The sequence below is a fragment of the Uloborus diversus genome, chromosome 7, assembly GCF_026930045.1.
Source record: "Uloborus diversus isolate 005 chromosome 7, Udiv.v.3.1, whole genome shotgun sequence".
NCBI lineage: Eukaryota > Metazoa > Arthropoda > Arachnida > Araneae > Uloboridae > Uloborus > Uloborus diversus.
The window spans coordinates 27694342-27712879 of record NC_072737.1 but is presented as its reverse complement, the minus strand read 5'-3'; the positions used below and the strand labels follow the sequence as shown (position 1 = coordinate 27712879).

General features: G+C 36.0%; 1 protein-coding gene across 1 annotated transcript; it reads left to right on the top strand.

Moving 5' to 3' along the window:
* Positions 1-3939: 3939 nt before the first annotated feature.
* LOC129226346 (zinc finger MYM-type protein 1-like) lies at positions 3940-4950 on the top strand. The gene has a single exon (XM_054860949.1). It carries the CDS (start codon positions 3940-3942, stop codon positions 4948-4950), a length of 1011 nt encoding a protein of 336 aa, XP_054716924.1.
* Positions 4951-18538: the final 13588 nt, after the last annotated feature.

The window sequence follows — 18538 nt, the reverse complement described above, 5'->3', positions numbered from 1 at the left end:
CCCCCCAACAGACTTCGTGGTTTTTTTTTTTACTATTAGGTTGCATACCAAAATAAATCGTTTTTGTTTGAACACTTTCTGAAGAATAATCTAATTTTTTTTCAAATTCAAAATTTATACATTAAATTTTTTTCATTTATGCTCAAAATTTAAATGATAAATGTTAAAAATTGAAAGCGTATTTCCTTCTCAGCGTTTGTTTTATATCGATCGAAGGTGTGATCATTCCTGCATATTTATAACTGGTGCCATACATACGTTTTATTTTTGCTCCAGGGGGGGGGGGGTATTACATATTCCCTTAATTTGCGGTTTTTTAGTTGATTGATATGAAAATACGGGTTTTTTTTCTCCTTTAGCTATTTGATAAATTTAATTATTTTATATATAAATGTGAGTTGATGAAGTCAGTAGCATTGCTACGGTGGCGCGGATGGGTTTGCCCCAGGTGGCACCCGAAATTGATCTTCAACTTTTTTTGAAAAATTTAAATGCTTCAATTCTAAAAAAAATTCCCCAACATTTCAATTTATATTAAAAATTATTTTGCAGGGCGGGGCTAAGCCGGGTGACACCCCCTAGAGTGTGACACTAAAATGAATATGAGAAATTTCGATGTTTCAATTCTGAATTTTATTTCCAACATGAAAAAAAAATATATTTTTTCTATCAAACATATTGGTCTCACTAGAAGGGCATTTGAGGCGGCTGGTACTCATATGGAGTGGGGCGGAGGGGGGGCGGAGACACCCAAAACGCATGTACGAGTTCCTGAAAAATGTAAATACCAACAGAAATTCGCATATGTTTTATAATCTCTCAAATGCATTGGTATCAATACGAGGGAAACGTTTATTTCGGATGATATCCCTCTCGGGGGGGGGGGGGACACAATTTCGTTTTGTTTATGAATATTGTATGAACTTCGTTTCTTTCATCGAACATTGAATAAGGTTTTTTTTCCCCTTCGGTTGATGGGGAGGGGTGAGGGGTGATAGCCCAGATTACCACCCCGGTTGACATCCAAGTTTGCTACGCCACTGATTAAGTGTAATTTAACAATGCTGTAACAGAATATGGTTTTTTAGCAGATCAATTTTTTTTAATTGTTAAAAGATCTTTTCTGTCTCTTGTATTTCGAATTTCCTAGTAAAATCTTATTCAAACAAAAGTAAACTACACTTAAAACGTTTTATTTTGATCCTAAATTTATTTTGATACTGGTTAAATAGTGGAAAATTATGTTTTGTATAACGAAAATTAACCGCTTTATTTTCTTCTGGTTCTATCATAAAAGCAATTTTTGTTACAAGATTTATTTCGATATATCTTTATTTAAACTTTTGTTTCGCGTTTTTTACTGCCGCTATTTGTAGTTTTTTTCTTCTTCTTTAAACTTAATCTTGTTTAATTGTTTTTATATATCTCGCTATCAGTTTTAATTTCTTCGCTTTACAAATTATTGTTACTATTGCTAATATAATAAAATTATTATCGTTGTTATTACTGTTATTATTTTGACTTATTTGTGAAACTTCAGTCAATACTTTACAATACAAACTTTTACAATACAATAAACGTTACTTTACAATAAACAATAGTCAGAACTTTCAGTCATCTCCGCGTCATAGATGTTTTATATTTCAGATAACTTTATGTAAATAGTAAATAAGTCCAACTCAGCAGTTTTTAATCGTTTGCTTTTGTGATTTTTTTCTATTTTATTCAATGCTTTTATAAGATAGAGAGTAAACATGATTTTCCTTTGAATAGAGATGAATAAATAAACTGTGCTTTTTCTTAATCGAATATCTTTTTTTTTCTCAACCTTCAAGAATATTGTGTAATAATATGTATTTTTACCCAAGTGGTAATAAATTCACCTTATGTTTGACTTATTTCTATTGCTATTATTTTTTCCTTATTATTAGTTTTTTTTTTTTTTTAATTTCCTATTTCTCCTACTTCATTTTCATTCTTTTTTCTTCGAAAAAAAGAATTACACCGGAGTCTGAGAAAGCACGGCAATCGTCCGAGAAGAATCCTTCCTACTCAATACTTTTAAGTAATCGGAACCATATGTTTTTTTCGACCCATGTGTTTACCCCAAGGGAACAACTCGGGTACCGCTTTATACCATTCGTTTCGAAAGCCGCTTTTCCCCCAAAAATCAAGACAAAGACAATTTCGAGGAAAGGAGCTCTTTACCAGTTTTCGTGTCAATTGTCGTCTTGTTCTTATCAGTGGTTTGGACTAACTATCATTTTTTGCGGGAGGAACACTAACACATATCCTACACGTAGTGCTTTATTGAAACGTTTGCTAGTAAAGAGTTGTCATTCGAACTCTCCAGTTTTCCTGGCTTAGATTCGAGGATATTTTCAACTTTAGCGCTTTTGTTATTATTAAATATGGATTCTGGAGATGATGGCTGCGATGGCGGTGACCGTGCTGGTGCTCAGAAACGACGTAGTGGAACTCTGATTTCGTACTTTGCAAAAAAGCCACGAAACAATGCTAAGGAAAAGGAATCTGTTACATGCTCAGATGCTACGACATCAAATGTTGCTACCAGCCGGCAGCAGGCAACAGCTGATGGTTGCAGTTTTTCGTCAACTACTGGAACTGGGGTACAAGCAACTACATCTTTATGTAACAATGCTGGTATTGACGGTAACTGTACAGATATTGGCTTAATCAACGAAAGTACACTCAACGATTTTCAAAAACATGAACTGTTGACTAACCATTGAAACCTCCTATCAAATTTCAGTTTCCATATTCAGAGCACAAAAAGAATGGTCGGGTAGAGAAGAGGTATACAAGTGCAAAGTATCTCGAACAATACGACTGGCTGGTATTTTCTCCTTCACAAAAGGGCTATTTTTGTAAGGCCTGTGCCCTCTTTGCTGTTTGTGGAGGATTTAAGAAAACTGTTCCGTTATCTAAACTCGTGAAGAAACCTCTGAAGAGTTTCGCAAAATTGACAGGAAAAGGATGGAGACCTCACAGTCCATGCCTGCAATATCTACCATAAGGAAGCGTTGGAGGTCGCTGCTAATTTTTTACAGACATATGAGAACCCTGCATCTGAGATAGTGAATCAACTGCTGACGCACAGACAGGAGCAAATGGACCAGAACAAGAAAGCTTTGGTATCAATAGCGGAAACAGTTCTTTTGTGCGGCCGCCAGAATAATCGCTTTTCGTGGTCATCGTGACGACGGGATGCTAGTGCAAGAGCCTGTGACAGAAAATGAAGGAAATTTTAGGGCGTTACTCTGGTTCCGAGTTTCGACAGGCGATGAAAATTTGGAGCGACACTTGCGCACATCTTCTTCCCGCAATTCCTACATCAGTAAAACTACCCAAAATGAACTGATCGAATGTTGTGGCAAAGAAATTCAGAGGACAATTCTTGAACGAGTGAAGAAATCAATATATTACAGTATCATTTTTGACGAAACAACGGATGTTAGTCATTCATCCCAGTTGTCCCTTGTGCTTCGGTACACATTCAAAGAAACTGACAACGTGGAGGTGCGGGAGGACTTTTTTTCCTTTGTGAATTTATATGAGTCAATGGAAAAAAGTGATGAACAGAGCGAACTTCGACTGACCGGAGAGGAATTGGGAAAGCAGGTGGTGAAGCTGCTGAAGGAGAATGGCCTTCCACTAGAAAACTGCATTGGTATATCAACAGACACCTGTAGCGTTATGGTATCCGAACAACGCGGTGCAGTAAAACAAATTCAGAAGACAGCATCAACCGCTGTTCACAGCCCATGTTACAATCACAAACTAAACCTTTCTCTTTCTAAATCAAGTTCCGTTGCTTCAATTAGGAATGCGATTGGTGTAATTAAACAAGGTGCGTCATTTTTTAACGGCTCAGCGAAGCGGACCGAAGTCATTCGGCGGAAATTAGGGAGCCAGCTTATGTCACTCGTAGAAACAAGATGGGCTGAGCGGCACGACAGTGTCATGAAGTTTCGCGAGGACTTTGCTGGAATTGTAGGTGCGTTGGAAGAAATATCAAATTGGCAGGACTTAAGTACTTCCACAAAAGCGAAAACGCTAACCTTGTCGCTGTGCAACACAGAATTCATTGTTTCTTTGCTCAGCTTATCAAAAGTATTAAGCTTAACCGTTGCGCTAAGCCGGTACCTCCAGCAAGAAGATTTAGACATAGCAACTGCTACTGGAGCCGTGGAGGATGTTATGGAGGTGTTGACCAAGCTCCGGGAAAATGCTGATGAAGAGTTTAGCAGTATTTTTCAAAAGGTAATAGAAATTTGTAAGACCATAGGTCTAGAAGTAAAAATACCGCGCTTTACAGTCAAGCAAACGCAGCGAGGGAATGTTCCGGCTGAGAACGCAGAGATGTATTATCGGCGAAACGTATTCCTGCCTTTACTTGACTGTATTTGTCAAGACATACAGTCTCGCTTCAGTGCCGCAAATTTGGAAGCCTTGGAGCTGAAATATCTTCTCCCAAAGCACCTAATAAAGAAGGATGTTAAATCAAGTACCATTAATAATCTGAGTAGTCGATACTGGAAGTTGGCTAAAGCCAGCAGTGAGCACGAGATGAGAAGAGTTCTGGCTGCCGAAGTCACTCTCTGGCAAGCTAAGTTGCGAAGGATGGCCAGAAATGAAAGCAGTACACCAACAGTAGCTGAAGCTTTTGATGAGTGCGACAACAGTGTTTTTCCGATGATTAAATTCCTGTATCAACTTCTGTTGACACTGCCAATATGTGTCGCAAGTGCTGAACGTAGTTTTTCGGCCCTGAAACGCCTTAAGACTTGGCTAAGAAATTCTATGTCTCAAGAAAGATTAGTGGGCTTGGCACTTCTCCATGTTCACCAGGACATTGAGCTGAAGGCTGTAAATGTCGTGGAAAGATTTATGAAAACGAAGAATCGTAGACTGCAAATAGGAGAATAGAGACACAGTTTATTTTCCCACCTCAAGAGCAGCATCCAATCCCTGCCTTCCACACAATTTTCATATTTCTCCAAATTGTTGGAAATTATGTCTTTAGCTATTAAGGGTATTTATTTTACAAACCAGTTTTAAAAAGTAATTCTGATATTGTATTTAAAATTTCTTTTATTTGCCGTTTTTAAACATTTGATGCTGAAAAAGGCAATTTCTTTGCATCCGATATGGGAATAGGATTTTTCTGTTTTGTTTACTGCATTTTATAAAGAGACATATTTTTTTTATTATTAAAACTAATTTAAACATTTTAAAACGAAGCTGCGTGCCTTTTGAGAGTGTCAAATGTCATTAAATGCTGAAATGCTGACTTAATTTTATTTTTGTATCAATTGTTTTAAATTTTGTAGTTTATATACATAACATTTCCAGCTAATATCTTACTTCTGCATAAATAAGTAAATGAAATATTAGACTAAGGGAAAACTAAAAATTAGTTGTGAGCGTTTTGATTTTACCTTAAAAAATAAATCCATTACTGCTGCAAAGTGTAAATGAAGTATGTATCTTTTGTATATTAATTGTAAATTTTTTATTTATTCATTTACTGTGTTTTTTATTTTGATGTTTTTATTTTCAAAACTGAAATATCTTCAAATGCGCTATGCAATCGAACTTTTCTCAGCTTTCTTATTTCGTATGTTATAAAAGGTAAACAAAAGCAAACATTATTTTTATTTTTGTTTAAATCATGAATTGAAATATTTTGAACGAAATTCTAGGCTCAAATGATAGAAGTTAAATGCCGTATTACTATTTTAATTTTTATTTCAAAACTGTTTTAATTTTTGAAATATATACGTATTATTTTTACTTTTCAAGTCTGTGTTTATAAGTACGTGAAATCTCAGAATCAACTCATATTGTATAGATTAAGGAATTTGCATTTTCTAACATTTAAATTATTTTCTATATTCAGTCATAAATTGAATTTTCATTAATTTCAAAATATTTCCTTTTCGACAGAAAACTCTCTTTGCAGAATTTGATATTTGAAATTAAAGTAAATATTTTTTTCAATCTTTAAAACATAAAAAATTCTGAATAAATATTGAATAAAACAAATTCTATTAGTAAACTTTGGTAGTTGCTTGTTTTCATTTTTTCTGCAATCAATAGACATTATTTTTATTCAAAAATGTATTACCGAGGAGATTCATAGAAATGCCTCATAAATCCATGTCATATCGATCTCTGAAAATCCCACGTTACATTAGAATGGTATTTTTTTTCATTCCATAATAGGATGAGAGAAAATATATAAAAAATGGCGATATAAGGGAATGTATTTCCTTTATTTGTAAGACTCAATTTAAAAGCTCATGAATGATCTTCGCAACGAAATAGCTTTTGTGCGTCCGATACTTTTGAGCGCATGTGAGAACGGATGGGATGGAATCATAGGCGGCTCGTGGGGGCAACTGCCCCTCCGTTTTTCTAACTTCAAAGTTATAGATCGACTGGAAAACGCTGGTGCTGATCGATTCACGTGTTTAAAGAAAGAAGAATTGACTTAATAAGGGTACTTTAAATGTTTGTCACGTTTTTTGATGAAGATTAAATTGGAGCTTTGAATCGAAAGAAGGAAGTCTACTGTTGATATTTGTCTCGAGATTTCAGGTCGTGTCCCTAGGTTTTTTTTTTTTGAGACGAACATTTAACCAACAACAAAAATACCATAGCCCAATTTTATAAAATTTAAAATAAAATAATAAATAAATAAATAAATAAGGGCGCTGCCCACATCCCCCCTCCCGTGACTTCTCTGACCCCCCCCCCCCCAAGTTTTTTGTGGACCAATCGCCCATGGATAAAATCGCCCCCCCACAAAACAGGCCTCTGGATAAGCCACTGAACTGTGGTGATTAAAAATTTAAAAAAATATGAAAAGTTTAACTTTTGTCAGGTTGCATCTGTTGAAAGTCAAAGAAGACCGAAATGGGGAGAAATAAACATTGGTTTAACGTTTGAATTATAAAATAACACCCTTGACAACAAAACAATGGACAAATAAGTTGGGGACGTAAGCCCAAAAACAGATCTACAAAATCATCATTCGTATTACTTATTATTATTGAATTACTTTATCATTTGACATTTTGTTACTGTGTGAAATGAAGTCAAAAATGGGTGTTTATTCTTCACTAAAATTTTTAGATATTAAGGTTTTTGTTTATTTTCCGGGCAGAGTCGGGCTATATTTTTGCTATGGGCATAAAATTTATACTGTCAGCTATGATATTCTGTGAAAACATCTTTTGCCTATTTCTGTCATTTTGTTTTTTAAGAGTTCAAAGTTGGTGAGTAAAAAAGGTTTAACTATTTCAAGTTCGGAAATTTCTCTTATTTCTTTATAAATTCTTCTGAAACTGTCAAGTCTTTTATAAGAATACGATTATATGGTATTATGAAAGAATTCAAAGCCATGATACTGGATAAAAAGTTAACATTGTCGGAAGAAAAACTAGAGGAATTAGGGAAATAGGCAGATTATATATTGAGTCGTGTATTGAAGCATTTTTATACAGAGTTATAGTGTAAAGAGGTATCTGAACGCTATATTGATGATCGTTTCTTGAAAAATAAAGGCCACTAGATAAGATATTCCATTACTGGTCGACAAAATCTGTACAATTAGCAGAGATCCTTTCAACAGCTTAATTGTAAAACTAAAGAACTACAAAATCAGGTACCTGTTGAAGAGATGGCAAGTGTAGTTGGTATAAGCCAGTGCACTATAAAAAAAAAAAAATATATATATATATATATATATATATATATATATAAATTAATTTGAATTTTTGGCATCTTGAATTCAAATTATGTTTTTCGCAATCACGAACGTGTGTGTGTATGAATGCGCGTATGTGTTTGTGTAGGCGCATGTGTGTGTGATTGTGTAGGTGCATGTGTGTGGGTGCGTGTGTGTGTATGTATGCATGTGTGTACGTGTTGTGTATGCAGTACTGCGTGTACGCGCGTGTGTATGTAGGCATATGTATTTGTGTCTGTGTGCAGGCATGAATGTGTGTATGTGTGTGTGTGTTTGTGTCTGTGCGCAGGCATGAGTGTGTGTAGACGTGTCGGCGTGTGTGTGTATGCGTGTGTGTGTGTGTAGGATATGGACGCAACCTGGAGATGGCTCTCGCTAGAGGAGCAGCATGAGGAGTCGGCCGACGGTGATGCTGCAGAGGGTGCTGGCGGGAAAATAAAATCAGCGTAACGCCAAAAACAGTCAAATGAAAACAATAAGCAATCGTGATTGCTCAAAAAAAACAGTGAAAAATCGAAAATAATAAAAGAACTAAATTCTTTACCAACCGGATCAATCAAACTTCGAAAAAACTATTATTTTCTCTATAATAATTTAACTGTTGCTGTGAAACAGACACCTCAAGGTCACGTCTTACCTCAACAAATGGAGAATTGCTATCAATCCTAGTAAAACACAGGCCATTTACTTCTCCAAAAATGACCTCAATAATGCTCCCAAACCCCTCTCTGTCAACAACGAAAACATCAAGTACTCTAAATATGTTAAGTACTTGGGCGTGAGCTTAGACAGAAAACTCACATTCAAATATCACATTCGTGAAACCATTCAAAAAGCTAAAACAAAAATTGGCTACATGTACGGTCTACTAAGCAAGACCAACTCATTAAGCACCAAGAACAAACTCGCCATATATACTACCATCATCCGCCCAGCAATGGTTTACAGCATCCGGGTTTGGGGTCATGCTGCAAAAACCAACATAATGGGGCTCCAAGTCATCCAAAACAAAATACTGAGAAAGATCTTTAATGCCCCTTGGTTTGTCTCCAATGATACGATCCATAATGATTCCCACATTGTGTATCTAACGGATTTCATTATTGACAAGGCAACAAATTTTTTCACTCGACTCACCTACCACCCAACCCACTGATACATGACCAAATACAATACACATACAATAAGGGAGACACAGGCTTCCCTTCGGACACAATGTTCATTACTTACCAACTCAAGGGGAAAAAGCGCCCCAGGCGCACTCCCCCTGCCGTTTCCGACGGATCTCTTCTCTGCCATTCCGGCAGATTGTTCGGCTCCCGAACTCTCCTTGCGGGTAGGACAGGCCTTACCCGCACTGATCTTCCATTGGATTTTCGCTGTACATATTGTAAATAGTCCTTATTTATCCACTCATATTTATCCTTCGTTTTTCATACTTGTCAATTATTTCACATGTGCTTGTAAATATTGTATATACACTAGTGGCCCTGAAAAGATTCCTTTTTTTTTTAAATATATATTTTCCTCCTCCCCCTCATACCATCAATGATCTGTTCCATGCTATGACCCTATACCCTCACACCCGGCAAAAGAGCTCACGCTCTCCACCGAAGAAAAATCATGATCCGTTAGGTATTCCATAGCAGAAAGTATTTAGAAAAAATGTTACCCAGTACGAGTGACAGATGCCTTCTATGAAATTCAACTTCATGTGCTTCACCACGATGGGTTGGAATTGTATAAATATATAGTATAGTACAGGGTGTAGAAACGTCTTCAAAGGGAAAAGAGCAAAATGTAGTACTGATGTGAAAATAGGGATATGATGGATTCTAGCAAACACAGTATAAACTAAAATTTTAAAACATTACCAGAAACGATGCTAATATCAAACAGAGGTAACTTGTTTCTTTAGTACAAGTTCTAATGTTTAATGGTGAAGGAAACAAAATTGCAAAATACTATTCCTTCCTCTGTTAGATTTGGTCGATTGATACGAGTATGCCTAAAAGTAAATATAACTTTTTGCTACCGGGAGTTGATGTTTCCCTCTCTAGCAATCCAACCTATTGTTCAGTTTCTAGAGACGGTTACCGGTAACATTTTTCACGATAATTTTCACGAATAGATTGTAACAGATGCATACTTTTCAGACATTTACGAAATTCTAACCATTACTTAAGAAGTGGTAGTAGACCTCGGCAGCTCTAAAAAACAAATTCGTTTTCCCAAGAAGCAATAAATATGATGATCGCAAGACGCAATCCTGCAGTAATAAATACTAGATGAGTAATCGTTTAATTGCGATAAGTGTATAAAAGAGAATAACGATAATAATTTTCCAATAAACATCTTTTTTCTTCAAATAAACACCTTATTTTGATCGATCAGCACGTTTCAATACATTATATGACAAAAAATCGCATGAAATAATTTCGTCCGCTTTTTCAACACAAATACTCCTACGTGCGGCGTGCGTTTGTTTTACCTTTTTCATCTGCCATTAGACAGTGGCTGCAGCGTCCCCTATAGTTTGTTGGAGTTGCGAATTACTTCCTTTACATCGTAAAAGGAAGTAAAAAGAGAAATATCTTTTCCACTAAGCATATATTTAGTTTTAATACGATTTCAAGTTTAAATATCTTGTTCCATACTAATATTTTCAGCAATATCAGATGAAAAAAATCCCCAATAATCGTGTTTTAAGTTTAGAATCAACGTGAAAACACAAAGTTTGTTTACTGTCAAAATTCTCAAGGTGCCGGGTGCCCCCAAAGCTCTGGGATATATTCCTGTAGCTCAAAAACTGAGGGTTTCTCCCATCTCTGCATGCCGCTGATAACTGCTTGCAATGAAGAAATCACCATAAGCGATAACTCACCAGAAAAGACAACCCCTCAAACACACTCTTTCCGACCCAAAATGATCTTCAGCCGATGCGTCAGCTTGCTATCGAGAACTTCGCAAGTGGCAAACCACTCCGGCATTAAGGAATCACGCACTATGACTGGTCCTTTTTACATGTGATCAAAGTGATACTTTGCTGCCGATAAGAATTCTTTTTTCTGCCATCCGTAGTTAATTCTATTCGCCTTTGAAAATCACTCTTTTGTGAATTGGTTTTTAAAATTGCGTTCGTTTAGTTTGCTTTAAGAAAGTTCATTTCACGCATTGCAAGTAAATTTGAATTTTCAATTTAATGTTGTAGTGAAGTACAGTTTAAATGCGGTATGATGTTCTTCCTATCACCTGCTCTTAGTCTTACTATTAGTTCTTTTTGCCATAGTTAAAAAAACAAAATCTTTAGATTGATAATATTTTTCCAGTGCTGCAGCAAACAAGATATCAACACTCCTTTTCAAATTGTTTGACGTAGTCTACCAGTTTTATATTTGGTCAGTAGAAGTATAAGTATTTTTTTTTTTCGCGACTTTACGAAACGTATAATCCTAACGCTGCCACCAATAATCGGGAATTTGGCTTTTCCAAATTGTAGAAAGGCAAATATTATGATAAGCACCTTACGAGATTACATATTTCATGCGTGAGCGTGGCCATGTGCCCAAGTGACACAAAGGAACCAAGCACTGGACGGCGAGTCAGAGTCATCAAATTTGTGCCCATTAACATTGTTCTATTAATTTTTTTAGTCATTATGTTTTACAAAAACTCAAGTGGCAAGTGAACAAGGAATGTTCGTGTTACTTGACAACTGTTTGAAACTTAAAATTTTTCCATTTTCGCCTACATACAGTGGCTCTCAAAAGTGTTCGTACACCTAAGACTTTCAATGAAATAGGACCCTATCCATTGGTTAGAATTCATATTTCGGAATAGGAATTTAACTATAAGATCTTTGATTAATTTTCAACAAAACTACATGAAATTTTTTTAAAAAATAACAAAACTTAATTTTTTAAAAATCAAAAACCAGAAAGTGGCGGAAATTTTATCTCACAAAAGTCTTCGTACACTTTAAGAAATGACTATATATTATTGAATAGTCTAACTTTTTATTAAGTTATTATTTAGTAGAATATCATGCAGTGTCAACAACAGCTTTTAAACGTCCGGGAATAGATTTCATTCTTTTTTCTTTCTTTTTTTTGCTTAATTTCTGAGCAAGTGTTCAACCACACTTCGAGTCTTACTGTTTCTAGCTCTATTTTCGTTTCTAAGCCGTATTTTCGTAATCTAGCCTCCTGATATCGATAAATATGTTACATTAAGTTCAAATCTGGAGATTGAAGGGGTATTTTCTAAACTTTAGGACACTTTTTGAGGCCCTATACGCAAACGTTGAAAACCGTGTGCTTCTTATCGTTATCTTGATTTAAAAAAAAAAAACAAAGTTGTTTCCGATAAACAAATTTTTGGCTAAGACTTTAAAATTGCTTTTTAAAATATTTAAATTAACAGCATGATTCATTATTTCATCAAAAAATTCCAAACTACTAAGTCCTGATGCTGATATGCAACCTCACACAAGAACACCTTCACCATCCTGATTAAATGGTCCAACTAAGTTCTTAAGATTGAGTTCCAAATTTTTTCTTCTATTTACAATTATACAACAATTTAGCCAAAAATATTGAATTCATTTTTAACTGTAAGTAAGACGTAATTCCAAAACGTTTTGAGCTTATTGATCATTGATTTTGCGACGAAAAGCGAAAGCTTTCTGCTTTTCGCACGGCCAAGAAAATTTCTGCAGGAAGAGGTCCCATGTAATCCAGCTAATCAAAGAACTTGGCGAACAATTTTAGGTGAAAATTAAATGTGAAAATTCTCATATAACTTTGCAGAAACTTTTACAGCACTCAAATGTGTATTTTTCGTAAATTTTTTAACAGCAAATCTCCGATCACGCTTTGTCAACTTTGCCAGGTTACCTTTTCTTACCTTGTTTTCGGTCCGATTCTTTTCTTTACAGCATTTTATCAAACACTTTACTATAGAATGTACTAAATTAACTAATTTAGAGACATTTCAAGCCAATTTAACGCTACTGTGAGGAAAAAATTCGAATTTTAAATGGTGTTTGTGGTTTTTTACGAATACCAGCCATTTTAAAGTAATAAGCACAATATTAAGGAATAAATAAACAAAAAATTAAAGCCAAATGACCTTTATGCAAAAATAATTAAAAAAACGACATATGATAATTTTATTCACGAATTTATTCGAAAATATTTGAGTGTACGATGACTTTTGAGGCGTATTATTAATCTGTCTCTTCGTATTTTGACCCATTTCAAAAAGAAGATCCGTCAATATTTTGAAAAAACTACAGGGTTTTATTTAGAATGACATAGGAATGATGTGGAAAAATATTGGACTTCATATTCGAATTCAGTTTTGAGTTATTTTGGTTTTACTACAAAATTTCAAGGTGTACGAACGCTTTTGGGAGCCACTGTATCATTTAATTTGCTCAACAGATCAAAATTTGAAAAAAATTTAATCTGAAAATTAGAGTCTTTTTTTTAAACACTATTTAAAAAGAAACAGCATAATGCATGAAACAAACATCAAAGAATAAATTATATCTGTGGAGTAAAGAAATGTGAGCAATTGTAATCTATACTATTAACCTGGCCCGACGAGAGGCCATGTCAGCCTAATCGGAAACTAGGGGCACAGATTTGGGGGGGGGGGTGACACTGAAGCAGGAAAAAAAAGGAAAGAAAAAAAAAGGAAGAAAGAAAAAAAAGGGGAGAGGGGAGACTGCGAATAAGAGAAAATAAGTAAAATAAACTCTTTTTTTTTTGTTGCGGCACTAAAATAGAGTTAATTGTTTTCTAGTAAACACTTTTGATTTTTTTTCTCCCCCCCACCACTTTTTTTCTTCATTTTCCCAATCATTCCCTCCCCCTTTTTTTTTCTTCTTTTAGCCGGTTTCTTTTTTTTTTGGGGGGGGGGATCAGGAGGGGCCCGGCGAGATATAACTAAGGGGCCCGCCTTGGCTCTCTGAGGCCCTACAGAGAGCCAAGACAAACTTCTGTGCATGTCTATCTGTGTTTATAAACCAATCTCCACCCGTCTGGCAATGTCTACAAGGCCAAGACTAGTACTGCTGGATGCAGGACATCCAGGGAAAGCCATTTTGCCCTGTCTCACTAATATAAACCTTTAGGGGCAGAGGGTATCCTGGGGTAAAATCAATAAAAAACAAACTGTCGTTCGCCGCGCAGAACCCTCCCCATTTACCCGGGCTTGGGACCGGCATTGGGACGAGTTAAAGACCACCCAAAGCCTCACTCCCCTACGGCTGGGTTCAGGGAGCATTGAATCTCTGCAGGTGGTGGGCAAGAGAAACGAGCAGGGGGTGGGAGCCCCCTACTGCCGTGCTAAGCACGAAAGTCGTACCCACACTTTTTGTTAATATCGAGTTATTGTAACGACGTGGTTCTTTATATAACATAATTTACCTATATGTCATGTTTTATTGTCATTGGTGAATGGGAAATGGTTTTAAAGAAAATCTCAAAAAGTGGAACCCGAATCAATTATATGGAGGCGTAAGACTTTAATTAGCAATTTCTCAGTTGGAGCTCAGCTGCAGGTATGATTTTTGCGCTCAGCATGGCAGCCTATTTTTATGTGCATGTCTGTCTGTGTGTGTGACTGTTACCCAATCTCCTTCGGACTGGAAATGTGTCCAACTCATTACTGGATGCAGGACATCCAGGGGAAGCGATTTCACCCATTCTTACTCAAGAGACGGACATCCATGGGTAAAAAGCATTAAAATTTCGATTTCGATTCCGAGTCACAACTACAACTGTATTTATGTCGAGGACTGCATATTAAGTGCCTTGCCTCCATTATTTTTTATACCGATAGATAGCAGCACCATCACCGGATCGAACAGTTAATGAGAATTTAGAACTAGATCTTGAGCTAATAGCTAGCTGGTGCTAGCACCCCAGAGGTATCGTTTCACTTGGAGGACATCGAGACCACGAACATATTTAACGTCGCCCAGTCCCCTTTAATGACCACGGTGGATCTTCGACCATCGAGGTTCGAACTCAGGACCCTCCGGCCCTGAATCCGACACTCTACCGATCGGGCTACCACGGCCCTAAAAAGCATTGAAATGATCAATTCGCACATCTAGTACAGCACTGCCACACCTGCAAAAACTACTTTTCGAAAAAAAAAATCAATTTAAATGTTATGTGCTCCAGCTTAAATTCTTATAGTAACGCACTGACACATCTCAAAAATAAGGTTAACATTTTTTTTTCGTTAGTGGCTGTCTTGCATTTTAATAGAACTAATAAAAATGCACCAGGACATTTATATAACTCAAAATTGATAATTTTTGGCTGTTGGCGGTGTTGTATTAGGTGTGCAAATTGTTGTGGAGCCACAGAAGTTGGTGAGTGAATGATGCAGGGTGGAGCCCCCTTGTATTAAGTAAAAGATGCTGTTAAAAAATTGTGATGTTAAAAAATATGTATATATACTTTTTAAAGCGAATAATGAAATATACGACTTTTTCTTTTTTGTTTTTCTGACGAAGATTTTTGAATGTCCCTCAGGATTTTTTTCTTTTTCGTTTGACAGATTGGATAGCTAATCAATCGGAGTTCACATCGCTAGCTTTAACAGCTGGGTTACGATAGCGTGGTCGCTTGGCGAGTTTGGCGATAAACAATAGAGTTGCGGAATTATTTTACATTTGAAATATCCTATTTGATGTCTTTTTTGTTTATTTGGCGAAACATTTTAAATTGTAGAAAAACAAACGCTTCATTCCTAAAGGGCAGGGTTACGGTAACGTGGTTGCTTGGCACGTTAAGCGATGAACTTTTAAGTTGGAGGATTATTTTGAGTTTTAAAGCTACTGAAAATCTAATTCAATGTTTTGGCGAATAGTTTTAAATTCCAAAGAAGTTTTATAAGGTTTTTCTGAAAAGGTGTGCACGTAGTTCAGTTAACGAAAAATGATCAATTCACATCGGGTGATGGCGGAGGGGTGGGGGGGCGTGGATTTTTTTAATTCAACGAACTTCCTTTAAATTCTTCGCACGGGCATCGCTTTGCGGGAACTGCTAGTTACTAATAAGCCAGCTAGTATTGAGCCTGATGATGGTAATTGAGGCCGATAACTAATAAATTAAATAATCAACATCATTAGCGGATGCAAACTTAAAATGAATTACAATGCTCACTAATATAAAAAAAATCAACAGTTAAAGGAGTGCTTTCTACAAGTCCCCCCTCCCCCTTTGCTTAAATTCTACTAGGAAAATACAGAGTTTCCTTTCCAAAAAAAAAAAAAAAACATACAGATAGACATAAATCGACATTTCGCTATATTCGGAAGTTGCATTTTCAAATCACAACAATGCTAACACGAATTACGACTGAGACGAAACGGCCCGAAAACAGAAACTATTAAACGCATAAAGAACAGTGAATCACGAAATGAATATCAAATTTAAATAAACAAAATGCCTAGGAGTAAACTTCATGCTATCACACATCACACAGTTTTAATGGGTGCTCTGTTGTTTATATTCTGCACAGAGTTGCTGTGCTACTAAAATAGATCTAGGTTACGATGCACTTCAATTGAACATGCTCGTTTTTATTTCACGTCTCGCCAAGTTAGAAGGTTTCAAAAGTCGCGTCCCGGGTTTGAATCGCGTCTTGGGCATGGATGTACTTTCTCTCTTCTGTCCAAGTCCTCTCTTTGTGTGAATGTTTTGTTATACTGTGAATGGCTGCCTGCCCTATAAACGGGCCTTTATGCAATAAAAAATTTCAACAATAAAAAATATATTTCGAGGACGGGGATCCTCCACGTTTCACCCCAACTACAGCACTGACAACATCGTACAAGGACATGCTTGGGCACTAGGGCACTGGCACTGAGAAATTAGCAATGTTTTTGCTGGAAATTTAATTACTTTTCTTTCGTAAAGTTAGAACAAATTGCTTTATTTGTTTGACTGCAAGCAAATTTCTTTAACTTAGAAGATGTTAAAGCAAACGATTGTGTGTGGAAGTTGGCTGGTTTTGTCTGTTGAATATGTTCTTATAAAGGGTGTCCCAAAATTAACGCAAGATTTGAATTTGCCACCATTTTTTCCATAAATTGTTGGCAGCCATGAAAAAAGAACAATTTGACAGTTGAGAGTTTAGGGTTAGTAAAAATGGGGTGTTATTGTACCATACAGCTAGAGAGAGTGAAACATTTCAATTACTGCATCAGGCATTTCCTAGTCGCGTACTCTCTCATTTCGGTGATCAGAATTGGCACCCTAGATCGTGTGATTAACCATTTTTAAATTTCTTCTTATGGGGTTATTTGAATTCAAAGGTCTATGTCAACAAGCCCACAACCACCCGTGCATTACCGTGTTGCGATACCGAGCGCCAATAACAGTAACTGCTTGACCAGCCTCAACTTTCATTATTTTTGAAACAATTGTTCAATAATGAAAGCGCGTTATTGTATCGTATAACGCTCCATTTTTTTAACCGTTTAACCGCCGAACTATTGACGGATGATCAAATTTGAGTAGTTTTTTGAAATTATGTCTATTTATGTCTAGTAAATACAGAAATAAAATAAAATTTTCAGAAAAATTTTTTTTCCTATGTTTTTCAGTGTGTTCCATTTTTGGAACATTGGCGCTTTGCATGAAGTTTTTTTTTCAGAGATTTTTTTTTTAAACTAAGAGGTTTTGAATGCGGTTTTTATATTAGCATACTTATTGCGGAAAAAATAATATTTTAAATTGCATTTATGTACATATCAGAATTCAGAAAATCCAATACAGAATTATCTAATGCCCATGATATGAAAGGAAAAATTTGCCGGTGAAGTCGTTTGTCGCAATGGAAACATTTCTTCGTCGTATTTTTTTTTGCACACCGCGCAACGTCCTTGGGATGCAGATACAATATAATGTTCGTCAGACATTCTTGATTGTTTATGTAAATGACAACGAGGCCCTGCATGACTTTCCACTCGTACTTTTCTTCTTAGGAGGTGAGTTGTTATTTCTCTTCGGAACTCTAAATACTTCATCTTGACTTCGTGTAACTCAGAATGAAGTAACCAACTAGCTACTACTGAAATATTCAGAGCATTACTAAAAAGATTCCACCACCATTTTTTACTCCTCAAATGAGGTCTGTAGCTCCCTAAAAATTTATCCAAGACGTCCACACCCCCCATTCCTTCATTGTATCTGAGATAAAATGAGGTTGTGGCACATCTATCTTGCATTTCTGCGCATTTGAGTAACATTTTACAGAAACAAGTGGCTCATGTGTATAACAATTAGATGCTACTGTAACCACTGCATTATCATTCCAGCTGCACAGGTACACTGATCCATCAGATCGATAGTCAAAATGTTCTCGATCTTCTTTAGAAAGGGCTTTTTTGGATTTCAGTGGACAATGACCAGTTCGGTTTTCACGAATTGTTCCTGTTGCTCTTGTTATAGGCTTTACTACTCAATTAGGGAGTTTCGATTAGACAGGGCAAAATATACTGATGCTTGTAATTTATTTTCTTTTATACTATTTGTGAAGTGAATGTTTGTGAAAAAAAAACCCTTGATTGAAATAAATTGAATTCTTTGTTCAGATTTTTTCATATAGATTGCAATTCTATTCATTACCCTGTATCATGGATGGATGAACATGACCTATATTCCAACATCTTGAAAAATACTTCCAGAATTTAGTCAGAAACAGAGAAGGTGCATTGACAGTCGGAAGTAGACT